Here is a 17,456-nt window from a genome sequence, read left to right on the forward strand (position 1 = left end):
TCCCTTTGACCTTATCAGAGCCAGAAAGCAACTAGTTATCATTCTTAAAAAAATGTCTGAACTCCACTCCACTCCTACCCTTTTCTTATCCCCATGTAACTTACCGAATAATAATAAGGCCAAGATTCCCAGAGAAAACCCACATTTCTGTCACTGTTACACGAAGTGAATGTTATTGTATGTAAGTTAAAAATGGACTGAGAAGAAATTCCTAAAGATTCACTCAAGCCTAATAACTTAGACTCATAAATTAGACTTTGGTCATGATGGACTGGAGCAAATCAGAAAGGATCCCTGTGTGCAGCATTTTCACTTAGAAAACCACAAATTAACATCATGTTGTATTGGATTTTCATTTGTTTTGTTAAAATTTGTTGTTAAATATTTCTTAAAATATTTTTCAATTACATTTTAATATAATTCTCTCAGTGGGGGAGTTTTGGGCCTCAAGTTGACATTTCTGGGCTGGAGCATATCTTTAGATTGTTAATCAAAAACCTCCAAAGCAAATTAACAAGGCAAGCAAGAGCCTTTTTATATTTTTGTACCTCAATTCTTTTGCAATCTTGTCAATATAGATGTTTCCTCTAAGAGTCCAGATGTACAAGTCCAGATGCAGCATAAGCACACTCTCCTCCTGTGAGACTCTTCTTGTCCTCCCACAATTGCTACAGAGAGTGTCTACCCAATCTCCTGGAGCCATCCTCTGGATCTCTTGACTTTGCCAAAGTACCAGTGGAATGTGAAGACTCTTCATCACTTATCTCTCCCACCTGCTACATGCCTGGTCCACCTTCTTTTCTGACCATACATCTCTTGATGATGAAATCTTTTATACCATGTTTCCTGTACAATTGGTAATTGATCTGTGTTTCAGATCACTCACACCTACTTCTCCATTACCCTTTAAATGACCAGCAATTTTAATTCTTCAGAGACTGTAGTAATCCATGACTCATAGTCATAAATGGCATCACTGGGAAAATATTGGTATTAAAAAGATGAGCCTGTGTTTCGGGAAGAAGTTTGGGGTCACAAAAAGTACTGCACAGTTTCCCAAATGCAATCTATCCTGTTCTCATTTTCCTCCTCAGTTATGGGTATGGCATGTTGACCAGCTGCAGTGTCTGGTCTGAGAGGCAAAGTGATGAAGTCAAAAGAATGCTGGAATTGGAGGCAGAGAACCTGGGATTAGTATCTCAGCTCAGCCACTTACTGTGTCTTGGCCCTTGAGCCATTTACATAATCTGTCTGGACCTCAGTTCCTCTAAGGATGACCTCTAAATCCCTGGTCCATAGGTGATAGGCAGTGTATCATAGTCTGAGCAGTAGGTATGATTAGTTAGGCTTCAGTCCTTCTGTTTCTGAAGAATAGAAATGATTTGTTCTCAAAGCGTTTGTTAGCATTAACTTGTAAATTTAGCTGGTCTTGGAGTTTTTTCTTTGTCAATTCGTTTTTGACTTGTTCACTGTCAGTTTTTAAGACTGGATTATTTAGGTTATCTATTTTCTGTTTTGTTAATTTGGACATTTTCTGTTTTTTATATTTTCACAAATAAATTTCATGCTAATTATCAGTTTTATGGGCACATAACTGTATGTAATAGTTTCTGATCATGTTTTTTCCTCCCTAGTCAAGGCATGGTGGAGAGGACATTGGACTTGGTAAAAGGAGGACCTGGGGTCAGATCACACTTCATACATTTACTAGTTGTGTGACCTTGGGAAAATCACTTAACCTCTCTGGGCTTCAGTTTCCTCATCTGCAAAATGAGGGGAGGTTATATTCAGTGGCCTCTGCGGTGCCTTCTTGCTCTAAATTTATGTTCCTATCTATGATTAACATAATTTCCTTTTTCTGATTTATTTATTTTGATAATTTGTTTCACATTAGATTAATCAGTTTTTTGGGTCAATTTAGGTCTTTTAAATTTTCTTTATTAATTTGATTGCTTTTGATATTCAGTACTGTTTAAATTTGCTTTTATTTTTTCCAAATTTTCTCTTATACTCATTTTTAGTTTATTAATTTGTTGACTTTCTCATTTAAAATTGCACATGCAGTTTGTTAGTCTTCTCATTTTTTTTAATCTTGCAAGTTCAAAGGCATAAATTTATCTGTGAGGGTTTAGCTTTATCCCATGACTTTTACTATTTTATCTTTAATTTTTTTCTGTGATTTAGATTTTGACCTACTTTTTTTTTAGGAAGCCATTTTTAGTCTCTATTTCAATCATGTCTTTTGTTGATATTTTATCAATTATTATTCTATTGTATTATGGTCTATAAATGTTATGTTTAATATTCCTCCCCCCTCTCCTTTTTTTAATGCCCTGGAGCAGTGTTCTCCAAAGAGGGTAGAATGGGGTCAGCCCTCCTCATGTACCATGTGTCTGGGCATGACATGAAGGGGACCACGATGGCCCTAAGAGGTGTATAATCAGTTACAGAGTGGGAAGATAGTGTTTATTCCACTCTTTCCACAATAGCCAATTTTGGGTCTTGTCACCAACTTAACTACATTCACCCTTCTTCTATCATCATCTTTTACTCACTCGCTCCAACTCTTCCTTCAAGAAGTTCCCAGCATTTCTTTTTCAGTGACAAGTATCCTACCCAAAGGACAGTTATAATCTTTTAAAATATACATTTTTATTGGTATCTTTTGCTTTTAGATCACAAAAATTTCCCTCAGTGCCTCTCCTCCTCCCAGAAAGCTATGCTATATAATAAATAATATTTTTAAAGAAAAGGAAGAGAAAAAAATCAGCGAAACTGATCAATAGATTGGAAAAGTCTGAAAAAACAGGCAGTGTTCCATACCTGCCTCTGCAATGGAGTAGGGCAGGTCTGTCTTTTCATGTCTCTTCTTTGAGGCCCTGTTTGCTTTTCCTTGTTCTGTAATGTTCATTTTCATTTGTTTTGTAGTGGTTGCTTTCCATTTACTTTGTTCTAGTTACTGTGTTGTTTCTTGCTTCTGCTTACCTTTCTATCAGTTCATGTAAGTCTTTCCGTGGTTCTCTTTTCATCATATTCATTATCTCTTCAAGTGAAATAATATTCCAATACCTTCATGTACCACAATGGGTTTACCCATTTTTTGACTGATAGAGCTCCATTTTCTCTCTTTATTGGAGCACCTTAGGTATTCAGAAGAAAGGTGATAATACTTGGGTAAAAGCATTACCTAATGATGTTGACTGAGTACCAACAATTCTTCTGGAGGAAAGAGTAAGCTAGAGTTAGGTTCAGAGGGCCTGAGTTAAAACATCCATGTGAACTTCAGCAGGTCACTTAACCTTGTTCAGCGTTAGTTTCCTCATCTATAAAATCAAGTGGTTGGATTAATTGACTTTTAGAGTCCCTTCCAGCTTGAAATCTATGCTCTGTAATCCTATTATTGCCTTCATTTTGAGCTCACATTCTAAATTAATCTTTCTTATGCCAAAGAAGGTTAAATTGAGATGAGTCTAATTGGTTTGAAAAAAAATAATGTGTATGTACCATTGACTCATCAGTTTATCTGGTTAGCACCATTTTTGTTGACATCTTCCAGTTTGTTTTCTTCCTCACTGGAACTCCTCATTAAACAATTTCTCAACTAAACAGTGTACTTCATATGCAGTTTTCAAAGTATGGGTTCCTTCTTCTGTCTAAGCCACTTGTAATAAATCATTACAGATGTTACTGGCAAACTGCTCTTTATTTTGAGGCTGCTGCAGTGGAGTCTGCCCTGTTCCAAATCTATATATGTGTGTTTCTATTTAATAATTCCAGAAAAGCAAAGATACTTCTACTCAAGTTTGCAGTCATCACACTCATGGGATTTCTAAATGAATAGAGCCAACATTGTGTCTGGATTCAGTTTGTCAGCATTATAAAAAGCAGTAAAGTATGATGAAATCCATTTTTAATAAATTGAAATCAGAAAACTATTTGCCTATCATTACTGACTCCTAACAACAGCACTAGTGGTAACAAAAACTCTTTTTTTTTTCCTTCATGTGTTGCTACAAATTTTCAGTTTTTGAAACTGTTTTTTAGTTTTGTCTGACTCTTAATGACCCCATTTAAAAGGTTTTCTTGGCAAAGATACTGGAGCGGTTTGCCATTTCCTTCTCTGGCTCATTTTACGGATGAGAAAACTGAGGCAAACAGGGTTAAGGGATTTGTCCAGGGTCACACAGCTAGTAAGTGTCAGAAGCCAGATTTGAACTCAAGTTTGCCTGACTCCAGGTCCAGTGCTCTATCCACTGCACCACCTAGCTGTTCCAGTAGAACAGTGGCTCTCATAAAAACTCAGTATAAAAGAGGAATTGTTTTTAAAAGTACCTTGCAAAACCAGTCTGGATTGACAGTTTTTTAAACCACTATTTAAATCTTCCTGATGATGTTAAAAGAAAAAAAAAAAAGCTTGAGTGAAATTCTGTCTGTAGTGCAATGCTCAGAGCTTGAAGTTCTGTTAGTTGATGTAGACTGAATGTTAGAAGCCTGTGTCCCAGTGAGACATTATCTTCTTATTATTTAGTTGATTTGGGAAACTGAGTCTTTTCATTGTATCTTCTGTTCAAGATAGATACATACTGATTTTAAAAAATACCATTAGCCTGTAATTACTTCAAGCAACATTTTCTTTGCATATGAATTATTTATTCATAAATCCATGGAAAAAGGGAAATAAGTGTTGATTTCATGCCCCCTTTCTGCACAAATGTTTTTATATGAATTTCGATGTGCTTGCTTTTTTTTTTTTTTTGGATACTACAAACCATAAAGGCAAGAGAATATTGTAGTAATAGTGAACAATTGCCAGGTTTGCTAATGAGGGTACTATTTGGATTTCTATTATGAGAGGTAAACATTTGTTTCTTTAATTAAGACCATATGTCTTAGCTGTCTGTGTATGAAAGTGTTGACTAAGTCTGGATCCCACTAGTGAAATGAAGGTAGAAAGGCTGCTTGGTCTAGTAGAAAGCAAGCAGCCAGTCAGCCTCATTAAGCATCTGCTACATGCTGGGCACAGTTCGAGGGCCTAGGATACAAAGACAAACAGTCCTGCCTTCAGTGAGCTTATACTCTTGTGATGGTGCTCTGGAATCAAATAGCATATACCTATGCAAAGTAAATACAAGAAAATTTGGAGTTGTTGGGGGAGTGGGGGCTAGGGGAACCTTATGAAAACCTTCCTGGAGGAGATGGCATATAAGCTGTGCTTTTAAGAAGACTTGATATTTTAAGAGATAGAGGTGAAGAGGGACTACACTTCAGATGAGGAAGGCAGTGTCTGCAGGAATGGAGCTGGGAGATGGAATGCCATGTACAGGGAAAAGGAAATAGGCCAGATTAGCTGGAGCAGAGAATGTATCAAGGGAAGTAATGTGCATTCATCCTGGAAGAATTGCATTTCCACTTGTTTACAGTACTGATAGAGTGTAATGTTGTTCACGTCTTTCCCTCTGCACACATTCAAGTCTTCAGAATGCCCAGATTTACACGGTAGCTTAAATATTACTTTTAAACTGCTACTGCCTTGGCTACAAGTTTGAGTCCTTCAATTTTTGGAAAGTTGTGTGGAATGCTCTTTCTTCTGTTGTGTTTAGTCGACCTCTTCAATGGTGGGTCCAGAAGAAGCACCTCCAGATGGGGCTGCTCCACCCCCTGGGAACCCACCAGGCATGCCTCCTGGCACGCCCCCTGCACCCTGGTACAGCTTAGTAATGATGGGGTTGCAGACCTTCTCCAATTCTTTCTGCTGATGCTCAGATTCTTCCTCCTCAGCAGTCTGGTTCTTATCCAGCCAGTTGATTATTTCATTACATTTGTCAAGGATCTTCTGTTTGTCTTCATCCCCAATCTTGCCTTGCAGTTTCTCATCCTCTACGGTGGCCTTCATGTTGAAAGTGTAAGATTCCAGAGAATTCTTAGAAGACAGTTTGTCTCTCTGCTTCTCATCCTCAGCCTTGTATTTCTCAGCCTCCTGGACCATGCGCTCAATGTCTTCTTTGCTCAGACATCCTTTGTCATTGGTGATGGTGATCTTGTTCTCCTTGCCTGTGCTCTTATCCACAGCTGAAACATCGAGGATGCCGTTTGCATCAATGTCAAGAGTTACTTCAATCTGAGGAACACCCCTGGGTGCTGGAGGAATTCCCGTGAGCTCAAATTTGACAAGCGGGTTGTTGTCCTTTGTCATTGCTCTCTCACCTTCGTAAACCTGAATAAGCACACCAGGCTGGTTGTCTGAATAGGTGGTAAAGGTCTGTGTCTGCTTGGTGGGGATGGTGGTATTACGTTTGATCAGAACGGTCATAACTCCACCAGCAGTTTCAATTCCAAGGGAATGAGGAGTGACATCCAACAGCAGCAAGTCCTGCACGTTCTCAGATTTATCTCCAGACCAAATGGCAGCCTGGACAGCTGCACCATAAGCAACAGCCTCATCAGGATTGATACTCTTGTTGAGTTCTTTGCCATTGAAGAAGTCTTGCAGGAGCTTCTGGATTTGGGGGATTCGAGTAGAGCCACCCACCAGGACGATGTCATGAATCTGAGATTTATCTAGCTTGCCATCTCTCAAGGCCTTTTCCACAGGGTCCAGTGTGCCATGGAAGAGATCAGCATTCAGCTATTCGAAACGGGCTCAGGTGATTGATGTGTGAAAGTCAATACCTTCATAGAGGGAGTCAATCTCAATACTGGCCTGGGTACTGGAAGAGAGGGTACTCTTTGCACGTTCGCAAGGGGTACAAAGACGGCGAACAGCCCTCTTGTTCTCACTGATGTCCTTCTTGTGTTTTCGCTTGAACTCGGCAATGAAATGGTTGACCATTCTGTTGTCAAAGTCCTCTCCACCCAAGTGGGTGTCCCCAGCTGTGGATTTGACCTCAAAGATGCCATCTTCAATGGTAAGAATGGAGACATCGAAAGTACCACCTCCAAGGTCAAAGATCAACACATTTCTCTCGGCACCAACCTTTTTGTCCAAGCCATAAGCGATAGCAGCAGCAGTTGGCTCATTGATGATTCAGAGCACATTGAGACCAGCGATGGTTCCAGCATCTTTGGTGGCCTGGCGTTGGGAATCGTTGAAATAGGCTGGTACTGTGACCATGGCATTTGTGACAGTCTTCCCAAGGTAAGCTTCAGCAATTTCTTTCATCTTGGGCAAGACCATAGAAGATACTTCTTCTGGATAGAAACTTTTGGTCTCCCCTTTGTACTCCACTTGGACCTTAGGCCTGCCTGCGTCATTCACCACCGTGAAAGGCCAGTGCTTCATGTCTGACTGTACAACTACATCATCAAATCTGCGACCAATCAGATGTTTGGCATCAAAAACTGTGTTGGTGGGGTTCATTGCAACTTGATTCTTTGCAACATCACCTATTAGATGTTCAGTGTCGGTGAGGGTGACGTAGCTTGGGGTGGTCCTGTTTCCTTGGTCATTAGCAATGATCTCCACTTTCCCGTGTTGAAAGACTCCCACACAGGAGTAAGTGGTGCCAAGATCAGTGCCAACTGCGGGTCTCTTCAACATGGTTGCTGGGGAGTTGGGGGTCATAGCTGACCACTGTGGAGGAAGAAGGGCTGCTGCTGCGCTGAGTAGACCCTGTGAAGGTCTTTAAATACTGAACTGGGGATTTATATTTGCTCTAGAGGAGACAGGGGGCCACTACAGCTTTGTGATCAGGGAACTGGCATTTTGGAATATTGTTTTGGCAACTATATTCAGGATAGAACAGAGAGAGGAGAAATTTTAGGCAGGTAGATCAATTATGAGGCTATTACAATAGTCTAAGTCAGAAGTGATGGAGTACCCATGTAAATGAAGAGGAAAGGATGATGCAAAGGTGTGTAGAGGTAGTGCTGGGGATGACTTGGGTGGGGGGGCTTTTTAAACAACTTTATTTGATTTTTTAAATTATTATTTATTTTTTTAAATATTTTTGTTTTCAGCATTGATTTCCACAACAGTTTGAATTACAAATTTTCTCCCAATTTCTACCCTCCCTCCCACTCCAAGATGGCATATATTCTGATTGCCCTGTTCCCCAGTCAGCCCTCCCTTCTCTTACCCCACTCCCCCCCATCCCCTTTTCCCTTACTTTCTTGTAGGGCAAGATAGGTTTCTATGCCCCATTTTCTGTATATCTTATTTCCTAGTTGCATGCAAAAACTTTTTTTTTAAACATCTGTTTTTAAAACTTTGAGTTCCAAATTCTCTCCCCTCTTCCCTCCCCACCCACCCTCCCTAAGAAGGCAAGCAATTCAACATAGGCCACATGTGTATCATTATGTAAACCCCTTCCACAATACTCATGTTGTGAAAGACTAACTGTATTTTGCTCCTTCCTGTCCTATCCACCTTTATTCAATTTTCTCCCTTGACCCTGTACCTTGTCGAAAGTGTTTGCTTTTGATTACCTCCTCCCCCTATGTGCCCTCTCTTCTATCATCCCCCCTTTTTTATCTCCTTCCTCCTTCTTTCCTGTAGGGTAAGATACCCAATTGAGTGTGTATGTTATTTCCTCCTCAGGTCAAATCCCATGAGAACAAGATTCACTCATTCCCCCTCACCTGCCCCCTCTTTCCTTCCTACAGAACTGCTTTTTCTTGCCACTTTTATGCTAGATAATTTACCCCATTCTATCTCTCCCTTTCTCCCTCTCTCAATATATTCCTGTCTCATCCCTTAATTTTATTTTATTTTTTTAGATATCATCCCTTCATATTCAACTCACCCTGTGCCCTCTGTCTATATATATGTGTGTGTGAATATATATACATATATATATGCATATATATATACACATAGATATATGCATATATATATATATATGTATATTCCCTTCAGCTACCCTAATACTGAGGTCTCATGAATTATATACATCATCTTTCCATGTAGGAATGTAAACAAAACATTTCAACTTTAGTAAGTCCCTTATGATTTTTCTTTCTTAATTACCTTTTTATGCTTCTCTTGATTCTTGTGTTTGAAAGACACATTTTCTATTCAGCTCTGGTCTTTTCACTGAGAAGGATGGAAAGTCCTCTATTTTATTGAAAATCCATATTTTGCCCTGGAGTATTATACTCAGTTTTGCTGGGTAGGTGATTCTTAGTTTTAATCCTAGCTCCATTGACCTCTGGAATATCATATTCCAAGCCCATTGATCCCTTAATGTGGAAACATCTAGATCTTGTGTTATCCTGATTGTGTTTCCACAATACTCAAATTGTTTTTTTTCTGGCTGCTTGCCATATTCGCTCCTTGATCTGGGAGTTCTGGAATTTGGTGACAATATTGCTAGGAGTTTTCTTTTGGGGATCTTTTTCAGGAGGCTATTGGTGGATTCTTTCAATTTCTATTTTACCCTGTGGCTCTAGAATATCAGGGCAAGTTCTCCTTGATAATTTCTTGAAAGATGATATCTAGGTTCTTTTTTTGATCGTGGCTTTCAGGTAGTCCAATAATTTTTAAATTATCTGTCCTGGATCTGTTTTCCAGGTCAGTGGTTTTTCCAATGAGATATTTCACATTTTCTTTCACTTTTTCATTCCTTTGGTTCTGTTTTATACTATCTTGATTTCTCATAAAGTCACTGGTTTTCACTTGCTCCACTCTAATTTTTAAGGTAGTGTTTTCTTCAGTGGTCTTTTGGACCTCCTTTTCCATTTGGCTGATTTTGCCTTTCAAGGCATTCTTCTCCTCATTGGCTTTTTGGAGCTCTCTTGCCATGAGTTAGTCTATTTTTTAAGGTATTATTTTCTTCAGTGTTTTTTGGGTCTCCTTTAGCAAGTCATTGACTTGTTTTTCATGGTTTTCTCACATCACTCTCATTTCTCTTCCCAATTTTTCCTCTGCTTCTCTTATTTGCTTTTCCAAATCGTTTTTGAGCTCTTCCATGGCCTGAAACCAATTCATGTTTTTCTTGGAGGCTTTTGATGTAGGCTCTTTGACTTTGTTGACTTCCTCTGGCTGTATGTTTTGGTCTTCTTTGTCACCAAAGAAAGATTCCAAAGCCTGAGTTCTGAATCGGAGACTGTTTTCGCTGCCTGTTCATTTTCCCAGCCAACTACATGACCCTTGAGCTTTTTGTTGGGGTGTGACTGCTTGTAGAGTAGAGAGTACTTTGTCCCAAGCTTGAGGGGCTGCCCTGTTGTTTTCAGAGCTATTTCTACACTGCAGGCTCTGCCACAGCAGCACTCCTCCTCTCCCAAAAACCTCTAACCCTGACCGAGACTCAGATCTTAAGCAGGCTTTGCACTCCCACTCTAATCCGCCACTTAATTCCTCCCACCTGGTGGGCCTGGGGCTGGAAGCAACTGCAGCTGTAGCTCTGGAAGCAGCCTCAGAGTTGCACCACCTCTGCTGCCCCCACGGCAGTGGCCAGCTGCGAACTCCTTTTACTCTGTCCCAACAGTTTTTCCCACTAACCTTCTCTGTTGCCTTTGGTGTTTGCGGGTTGAGAAATCTGGTAACTGCCACAGCTCACTGATTTAGGGCGCTGTGGCCTGTTCTGCCTGGCTCCCGGGTCTGGTTGGCTTGGGCATGGCCCATGCTGGGCTCTGCTCCACTCTGCTTCTAACATGGTGGGATGGACCTTACCCAGTGACCATCCAGGCTGTCCTGGGCTGGAGCCCTCCTTTCTTCTCCTATTTAGTGGGTTCTGCAGTTCTAGAATTTGTTTAGAGCCATTTTTATAGGTGTTTGGAGCATCCTGGGGGAGAGCTTTAGGCAAGTCCCTGCTTTCCAGCCGCCATCTTGGCTCTGCCCCCCCTGGAGATGACTTTTGAGAGACCCTTGGGCAATAAGGACATTGAATTAATCAATATTTAAAGACCTTAGTTCAGACTATTCACTGGAAGTTAAAATGCTGAAACTTAAATACTTTGGCCATATAAAGAGAAGATAGGACTCACTGGAAGAGACCTTGATGGTGGGAAAGATTTAAGGCAATGGGAAAAGGGGATGGCAGAGGATGAGATCAATAGGTAGTGTCATGGAAACAACAAATATGAACTTGGACAGACTTTTAGAGATGGCAAAGGCTAGAAGGGCCTGGTGTGCTGTAGTCCATGGTGTGACAAAGCATTGGACATGACTAACAAGAAAAAGCAACTAATGCAGGGAATGAGGGAGAGTGTGGAATTGAGCATGACACCTAGGTTGTGAACTTGGGTAACTGGTAGGATGGGGCTATGATAGACAGAAATTGGGAAATTAGGAATGGGGTAGACGTTTTTGAGAAAGCTAGTGAGTTCTCTTTGGGAACATGTTCGGCTTGATATGCCTGTTAGCCATCTAGCTGAAAATGTTGAAGAGACGCTTGGTGTTACAAGGACTAAAGCTCTAGAAGGAGAGAGAATAGGGCTGAGTGTCATTTTCATGGGGACCAAGTATGAAGATCTGCATTCTCATTTGGGTGCTGCTGTTTAAAAGCAATATGACAGGGGCAGCTAGGTAGCGCAGTGAGTAGAGCACCAGCCCTGGAGTCAAGAGGACCTGAGTTCAAATTTGGCCTCAGACACTTGACACTTACTAGCTGTGTGACCTTGGGCAAGTCACTCAACCCCAATCGCCTTGCCTTCCCCCCTGCAAAAAAAAAAGCATTATGACATTAGGCAAATTCCTTAACCTTTCTGAGCCTAGTTTCCTTGTTTGTAAATTGACTTTTTTCTTTTCTCTAAGGAAAGATAAAGGTGTTGCTGGGCAAGGTATATTGAGAAATGATTGTGATACAAAAAACTTTAAGGCATTACCAGTTTCTTTAAAAGAACTCTTCAGTAATTTATTTTTACTTACTTATGGACTAAAACTATTTTTGCACTCATGTAGGGAAGTCCTGATATAGAAACTCCCTACACTGAGAAAGATCAGACAATTGTCTCTAACTTGGATCTTTAAAAGACTTGGCTGCATGGAATGAGAAGTTAAATGATCTGCTTTTGGTCACATAGTTAATATGTATTGTGGGTAGGTCTTGAACGTAGATCATCCTGACTCTAAGGCTGTCTCCCTATCAACCATGCCATATTGCTTTTCAAGGAATAATAAATTCTGCCTGCAAATGTGTGTGGGAAAGATTCATTGATTACCATTATCTAGGTGTGACTTGATTGCCTTTTTAAATCTAGATTAAAATAAAAAAAATCATAGATTTAGAGTTGGAAGGTTGTCTAATCCGGCTCTTTCAATTTTACAGATGAGAACACTGAGTCTCAAAAAGGTTAAATGACTTGAGATTTTATAGAAAATGTAATTTCTGGGCAGTTACAGCTTAAAGAATGTAGTTTAGCAGATGGAGAAAGCAGGAAGCTATCTCAGGCCTCTGGAATGTTACAGGCAGATGGTTTTAGATGGAGTTGGAGGCAAGGAAGGAATAAACACTATATAGAGCTTTTCTGTACAATGTCCAGTACATTGTAGGATCTTCAGTAAATATTAAGTAGATGATTGTTGCTCCAAATGTGATATGTCATCAATGCTGATACACTTCTGGTGATTCCTCATTTCTTGTTCCCTCTTTCCAATGAAATCTTTCAACATTCCAGGCCTGTTAACCACTTACTGCCAAGGAAGAAGTGTAGTTAATATACTAGACTCGGACTTCTGACTGAGCTAGAAGACCTTGGTTTCAGTTCTAGTTCTGCCACTTTCTGGTTGCCTAATCAAGGCCAAATCACTTCATCTCCCTGGGCCTCAGTTTCCTCCCGTGCAAAATGGGGAAAGTAGTAATTGTACTACCATAGATTTGTTCTGAGGAAAGCCCTTTGTGAACCCTAAAGTGCAAGTATAAATGTGAAATCTTGTTTTTCCTTCCATTATAAAATGAAACTCTTTCTTTTCATTATCAAAATGTCTTTTGATCTCACAGGAATAGTTCTTTTAAAGAAATTTTGATGCTTTTGTGCTATTTACATAGCAATTATGTCCCACCATGCCTTGCCCCTCAAATCCCTGAATCTGTCTTCTAACAGAGAAGAATGAAGCAAAACTGACCAATGTAGCACCCATACCTGTCCAACTCTATCACTCTAGTCATTCGTAGTCATCTGGCCTCTAGATTAAATGTGGGTCTTTGCATCTATTCCAAGGTCACTTGCCATGTTGTCTAATTCTTGTTCATGTTATTGTTGTCATTGTGTATAGTGTTCTTCTGGTTCTCTTTACTTTACTCTCCATCAGTTCATACATGTCTTTCCAGGGTTCCCTGAATGTCTTATACATGAATAGAGGTTCTCATCAAAGAGTCTTCTTCCTGTTGTATGTTTGACCTTCCTGTCACATTGCTACAGAGAGAGTCTCAATGCATTGACTATGAAATGTTATTTACAGGAATGCCTGGAAATATTATTAATTTACTGCAAATTCATTCAAAATTTTGACTGGGCCACTAAGGAAGAGAAAACTGAGAAAACTGTTTTTTTCTCACCCCTAGGACGAGTTACTCCTGGGCAGCTCACCTCTTATATCCAGCTTTTCAAGAAAAACTTCAAAGCCTTGGAGAGTCACTGTGGTCTCCTACAGCTTGGGCTGGCTGCAGTCCAGACTTTGAAACATCCCATGTCTTCCAAGTGGGACAACTTTTTGGCTTTTGAAAGGCTGCTTCTCCAGGTAAATTGCTACTTGACTTCATCAGATTTATTTATTAGCAATTGAAGTTTTAAAATAACTTTCTTATGTTCATGTTTTAAAAATAAAATAACACTTGATATTGGTTGTATCATCCCAGATTACTTTGGGAATTTATCATTATTGTTTTTTGAAACTTTTTCTTTAAATCTCTTTCTCCTCTTGTCCCTCAGGACTCTTCCCTTCTCCTCCCCCACTTCCAGCAAAAAAAGAAAAAACCCAAAGATTCAAGTGGAAATTTTGTTTTTGTACCTTTTGAGATAATCTCTCCTTTTGACATCATCATGTATTGAAGATCATTGTTAGCATCAGACTATATTTCATAACTCGTTATACACACATTTCTTCTATACACATACTGTTCCAGTTCCATGCATCTTTGTAGAAGAAGATGTAGGGGAGTTTTGATGTATGGAGTAAGGAAGAAAAGATGCTTATGGCAGATGGTCTTTATTTTCTTAGTAAATTAGGAGGCAACTACAACTGCTGAAAGAGGTAGAGTTAGTGGAAGCATTGAGGGCTTGAAGAAAAAAGAAAAAGAAGTTTAAGAGTAGCCACTGAAAGAAGCAAAGAAGAAAATAAGTCAGGGAAGAAAAGTTTTACCATCTAGTCATGAAGGCCCAGTTGAAATTAGATTATATGAATCTATGGTAGACCCAAGTGATACCTTGGCATTTCTTCCTCCAGTATCATTCAGAATTATGAGAATATGAGCAGAGAAGATAGTTAGAGTTATTTGGAAGATTGTGAATGATGGTAAGACAGGGACAAGGAAGTGAGCAGAGGGCAGACTGCAGGTGAACAGATCAAATGTAGAGTCAAGAGAAAAGTGATACCAGGGAAGGGGTGATGGAATGGGAGAACAGGGTAGGTTGGAGGAAACTCTAGGTTACATTGAGCTAAGGATAAAGAATAAGTGTGTGTGTGTGTGTGTTTTAAAAGAATGAGGCAAATACTAAGGCTATGGGGATAGTAAGATCAAGAGGGGAATTTTAAACTTCAGAATCTCGGAGGTGGCATAGTTTTGGGTGATGGACGGCTCAGATATGACCATCCCTTTTGGGGGCTGAGGTTGGGTTAAGCTTTAGATCGTGGGTTTTGCAAAGGTTGTTGAACTAAGAAGCCATCATGTTTGAGAGAACAACATTGTGTATATTGAATCCCCAGTATAAAGTCAGGAGTTGGGGCTGAAGTAGGAGACTGTGAGCTAGGTCTTGGACTAGAGAAAACAGAAAACGTGACCTCAGGGCTGGGTGATAACAAGGATTTGAATCTGATCATATAAATGAATGGAGTGAGCTTCAGAGGAGGAGAAGGTGCTAAATGATAATGGCAAAGGAAAGTTCTGGAAGGAGAAGTTAGTATTTAGGATACTCACTTCTCTTGGTCCAGAGTATCAATGACTTGAGGAAATGATTAGCCAGAACTGAGGTTGGGGGCTAAAGATATCCAGTCTTAGGGAGAATACTGGATTTTTGTGTTCTCAAAAAAGATGGAAAGCATCTGAAAAAGAGAAGTGAGAGATTCAAAGGAGTTTATTAACAATAGAATGGGATTTTAGAGGCCTTAATGGAAGAGGATGTCAGAGGAGGACAGGGACTAGGGCATTTTAGGATTAACTTCAATAGAGACAGGAGTATGGGGAGAATTATCAGTGGAAGGGGGCTTTTGTTTCAATAGATTGCAAATCTGGATTTCTGGAATTAGGGGACCAGGAAGTTTAAATTATATACTAACTGATTTTTGCCTCTGGATTTCAAAGTCTTGTGGTGTTGGAGGTTAGAGTTGATATAGTGTTCCCTCTCCCTCTCCAAACATGGAGGAAGAAGGAGGAAGAGAGAGGTAGAATGGGATAGATTATCTCACATAAAAGAAGCATGAAAGAGCTTTTCTAGTGGAGGGGAAAATGGGGGGGGGGGATGTCAGACAACACACCTTACTGTCATCAGAATTGGCTCAAAGAGGAAATAACAAACACACTCAGCTGGGTATAGAAAGTTATCTTCCCTTACTGGAAAATAGGAGGGGAAAAGGATAAGAGAAGCGAGGAGGAGCTGATAGAAGAGAGAGGGGATTAGGGGAAGAAGTGGTCAGAAACAAAACGCTTTTGAGGAGGGACAAGGTGAAAGGAGAGAGAAAGAAAGATAAACAGGAAAAATAGGAAGGAAGGAAAAACACAATCATAACTTTGAAAAAAATTTTAAAGCAAATTTCTCTGATACAGGCCTCATTTCTCAAATATTAGAGAACTGAGTCAAATTTATAAGAATACAGGTCATTCCCGAGTTGATAAATGGGCAAAGGATATGAACAGGCAGTTTTTAGATGAAGAAATCAAAGCTATCTATAGCCATATGAAAAAATGTTCTGAATCACTATTGATTAGAGAAATGCAAGTTAAAACAATTATGAGGTACCACCTCACATCTATCAGAGTGGCTAATATGACAGAAAAGGAAAATGACAAATGTTGGAAGGGATGTAGGAAAATTGGGACCCTAAAACACCCTTGTATTCAAAAGGCTATCAAACTGTGCATACCTTTGACCCAGCAATACCACTTCTATGTCTGTATTCCAAAGAGATCATAAAAAAGGGAAAAGGACCCACATGTACAAAAACATTTATGGTAGCTCTTTTTGTGGTGGCCAAGAACTGGAAATTGAGGGGATAACTATCAATTGAGGAATGGCTGAACAAGTTGTGGTATATGATTGTGGCATAGCACTATTGTACTGTAAGAAATGACTAGTAGGATGATTTCAAAAACCGCTAAAAAGACTTAGATGAACAAATGCAAAGTGTAGTGAGCAAAACCAGGAGAACATTGTACACAGCAGCTGCAATATTATTCTGTGATCAACTATGAATGACTTAGCTATTCTCAGCAATACAGTGATCCAAGATAGCTCAGAAGGACTTCTGATTTAAAAAACAAATAAAAGGTATCATCTCTAGAGAAAGAACTGACAGAGTCTGAATGCAGATCAAAGCACACTACTTTTCACTTTCTTTTTTCCTGGGTTTGCTTTTGCGTTTGTGTGTGTGTTTTGTTTCACAACATAACTAATAGGGAAATATGTTTTGCATGATTGCATCCCTTTATCAAATTGTTTGCCTTTTTGGTGAAGGGGGAAGAAAGGGAAGGAAGGAGGGAATTTTAACTCAAAATTTAAAAAAAATGTTAAAAATTGTTTTTACATGTAATTGAGGGGAAAATGAAATATTTAAACAAAAAACACAGGTGAGTGGCTATGGTGGTAGATCCCAAGACAGAGGTCTGGGTCCCTGAGATCTAGACAAAACTCATATGAACATCTGGAGTGGGCTTGTGCTAGTTCAGTCATTACAAAGAATGAGATATCTAGAAGATATTCCACCTCTAGATCATATATATCCCTCTCTGCCAGTCCTGTTGTCCCAAGCCTAGTCCTTTTATAATCAGTCTACCCTGAGGTCCCACTCACACAGTGTCTGAGGACCATTTGGGCCAGTGTTTTAGTAAGGTGAAGAAAAAAAATAAAAGTCAGTCTTCTAGGTAAAAAATTGGAGGAGGCATGTCTAGAGAGCAATTTATATGGGAAGATTTGTAGGTTTTAGTAGAGTAGCTGCAAGCTCAAGATGAGTTAACTATGTGATGGGGTGACCAAAACAGCTAGCTTAATCTTAGATTTTCTAGTTAAGAGAGATGTGGTCTCCAAAACAAGGGATGCAGTAGCCTCACTGCATTCTGCTCTTGTCAGACCTCACCTGGAATTTTCTGTTCAATTTTAGGCACTACATTTTAGGAAGGATATTGATAGACTGGAGGACATTCAGA

General features: G+C 39.7%; 1 protein-coding gene and 1 pseudogene across 3 annotated transcripts in view; one reads left to right on the forward strand and one right to left on the reverse strand.

The window, feature by feature from the left end:
- The window catches only part of SCFD2 (sec1 family domain containing 2), a 434,090-nt gene that overhangs the window by 73,084 nt on the left and 343,550 nt on the right, over positions 1–17,456 (forward strand). For all 3 annotated transcript variants that reach the window (XM_036765462.1, XM_036765461.1, XM_036765463.1), the window contains one exon: positions 13,443–13,618. In XM_036765462.1, coding sequence (XP_036621357.1) covers positions 13,443–13,618 — 176 coding nt within the window. The remainder of the gene's footprint in view (positions 1–13,442; positions 13,619–17,456) is intronic.
- On the reverse strand, positions 5,573–7,537 carry LOC118855373 (annotated as a pseudogene).

The sequence above is a fragment of the Trichosurus vulpecula genome, chromosome 6, assembly GCF_011100635.1.
Source record: "Trichosurus vulpecula isolate mTriVul1 chromosome 6, mTriVul1.pri, whole genome shotgun sequence".
NCBI lineage: Eukaryota > Metazoa > Chordata > Mammalia > Diprotodontia > Phalangeridae > Trichosurus > Trichosurus vulpecula.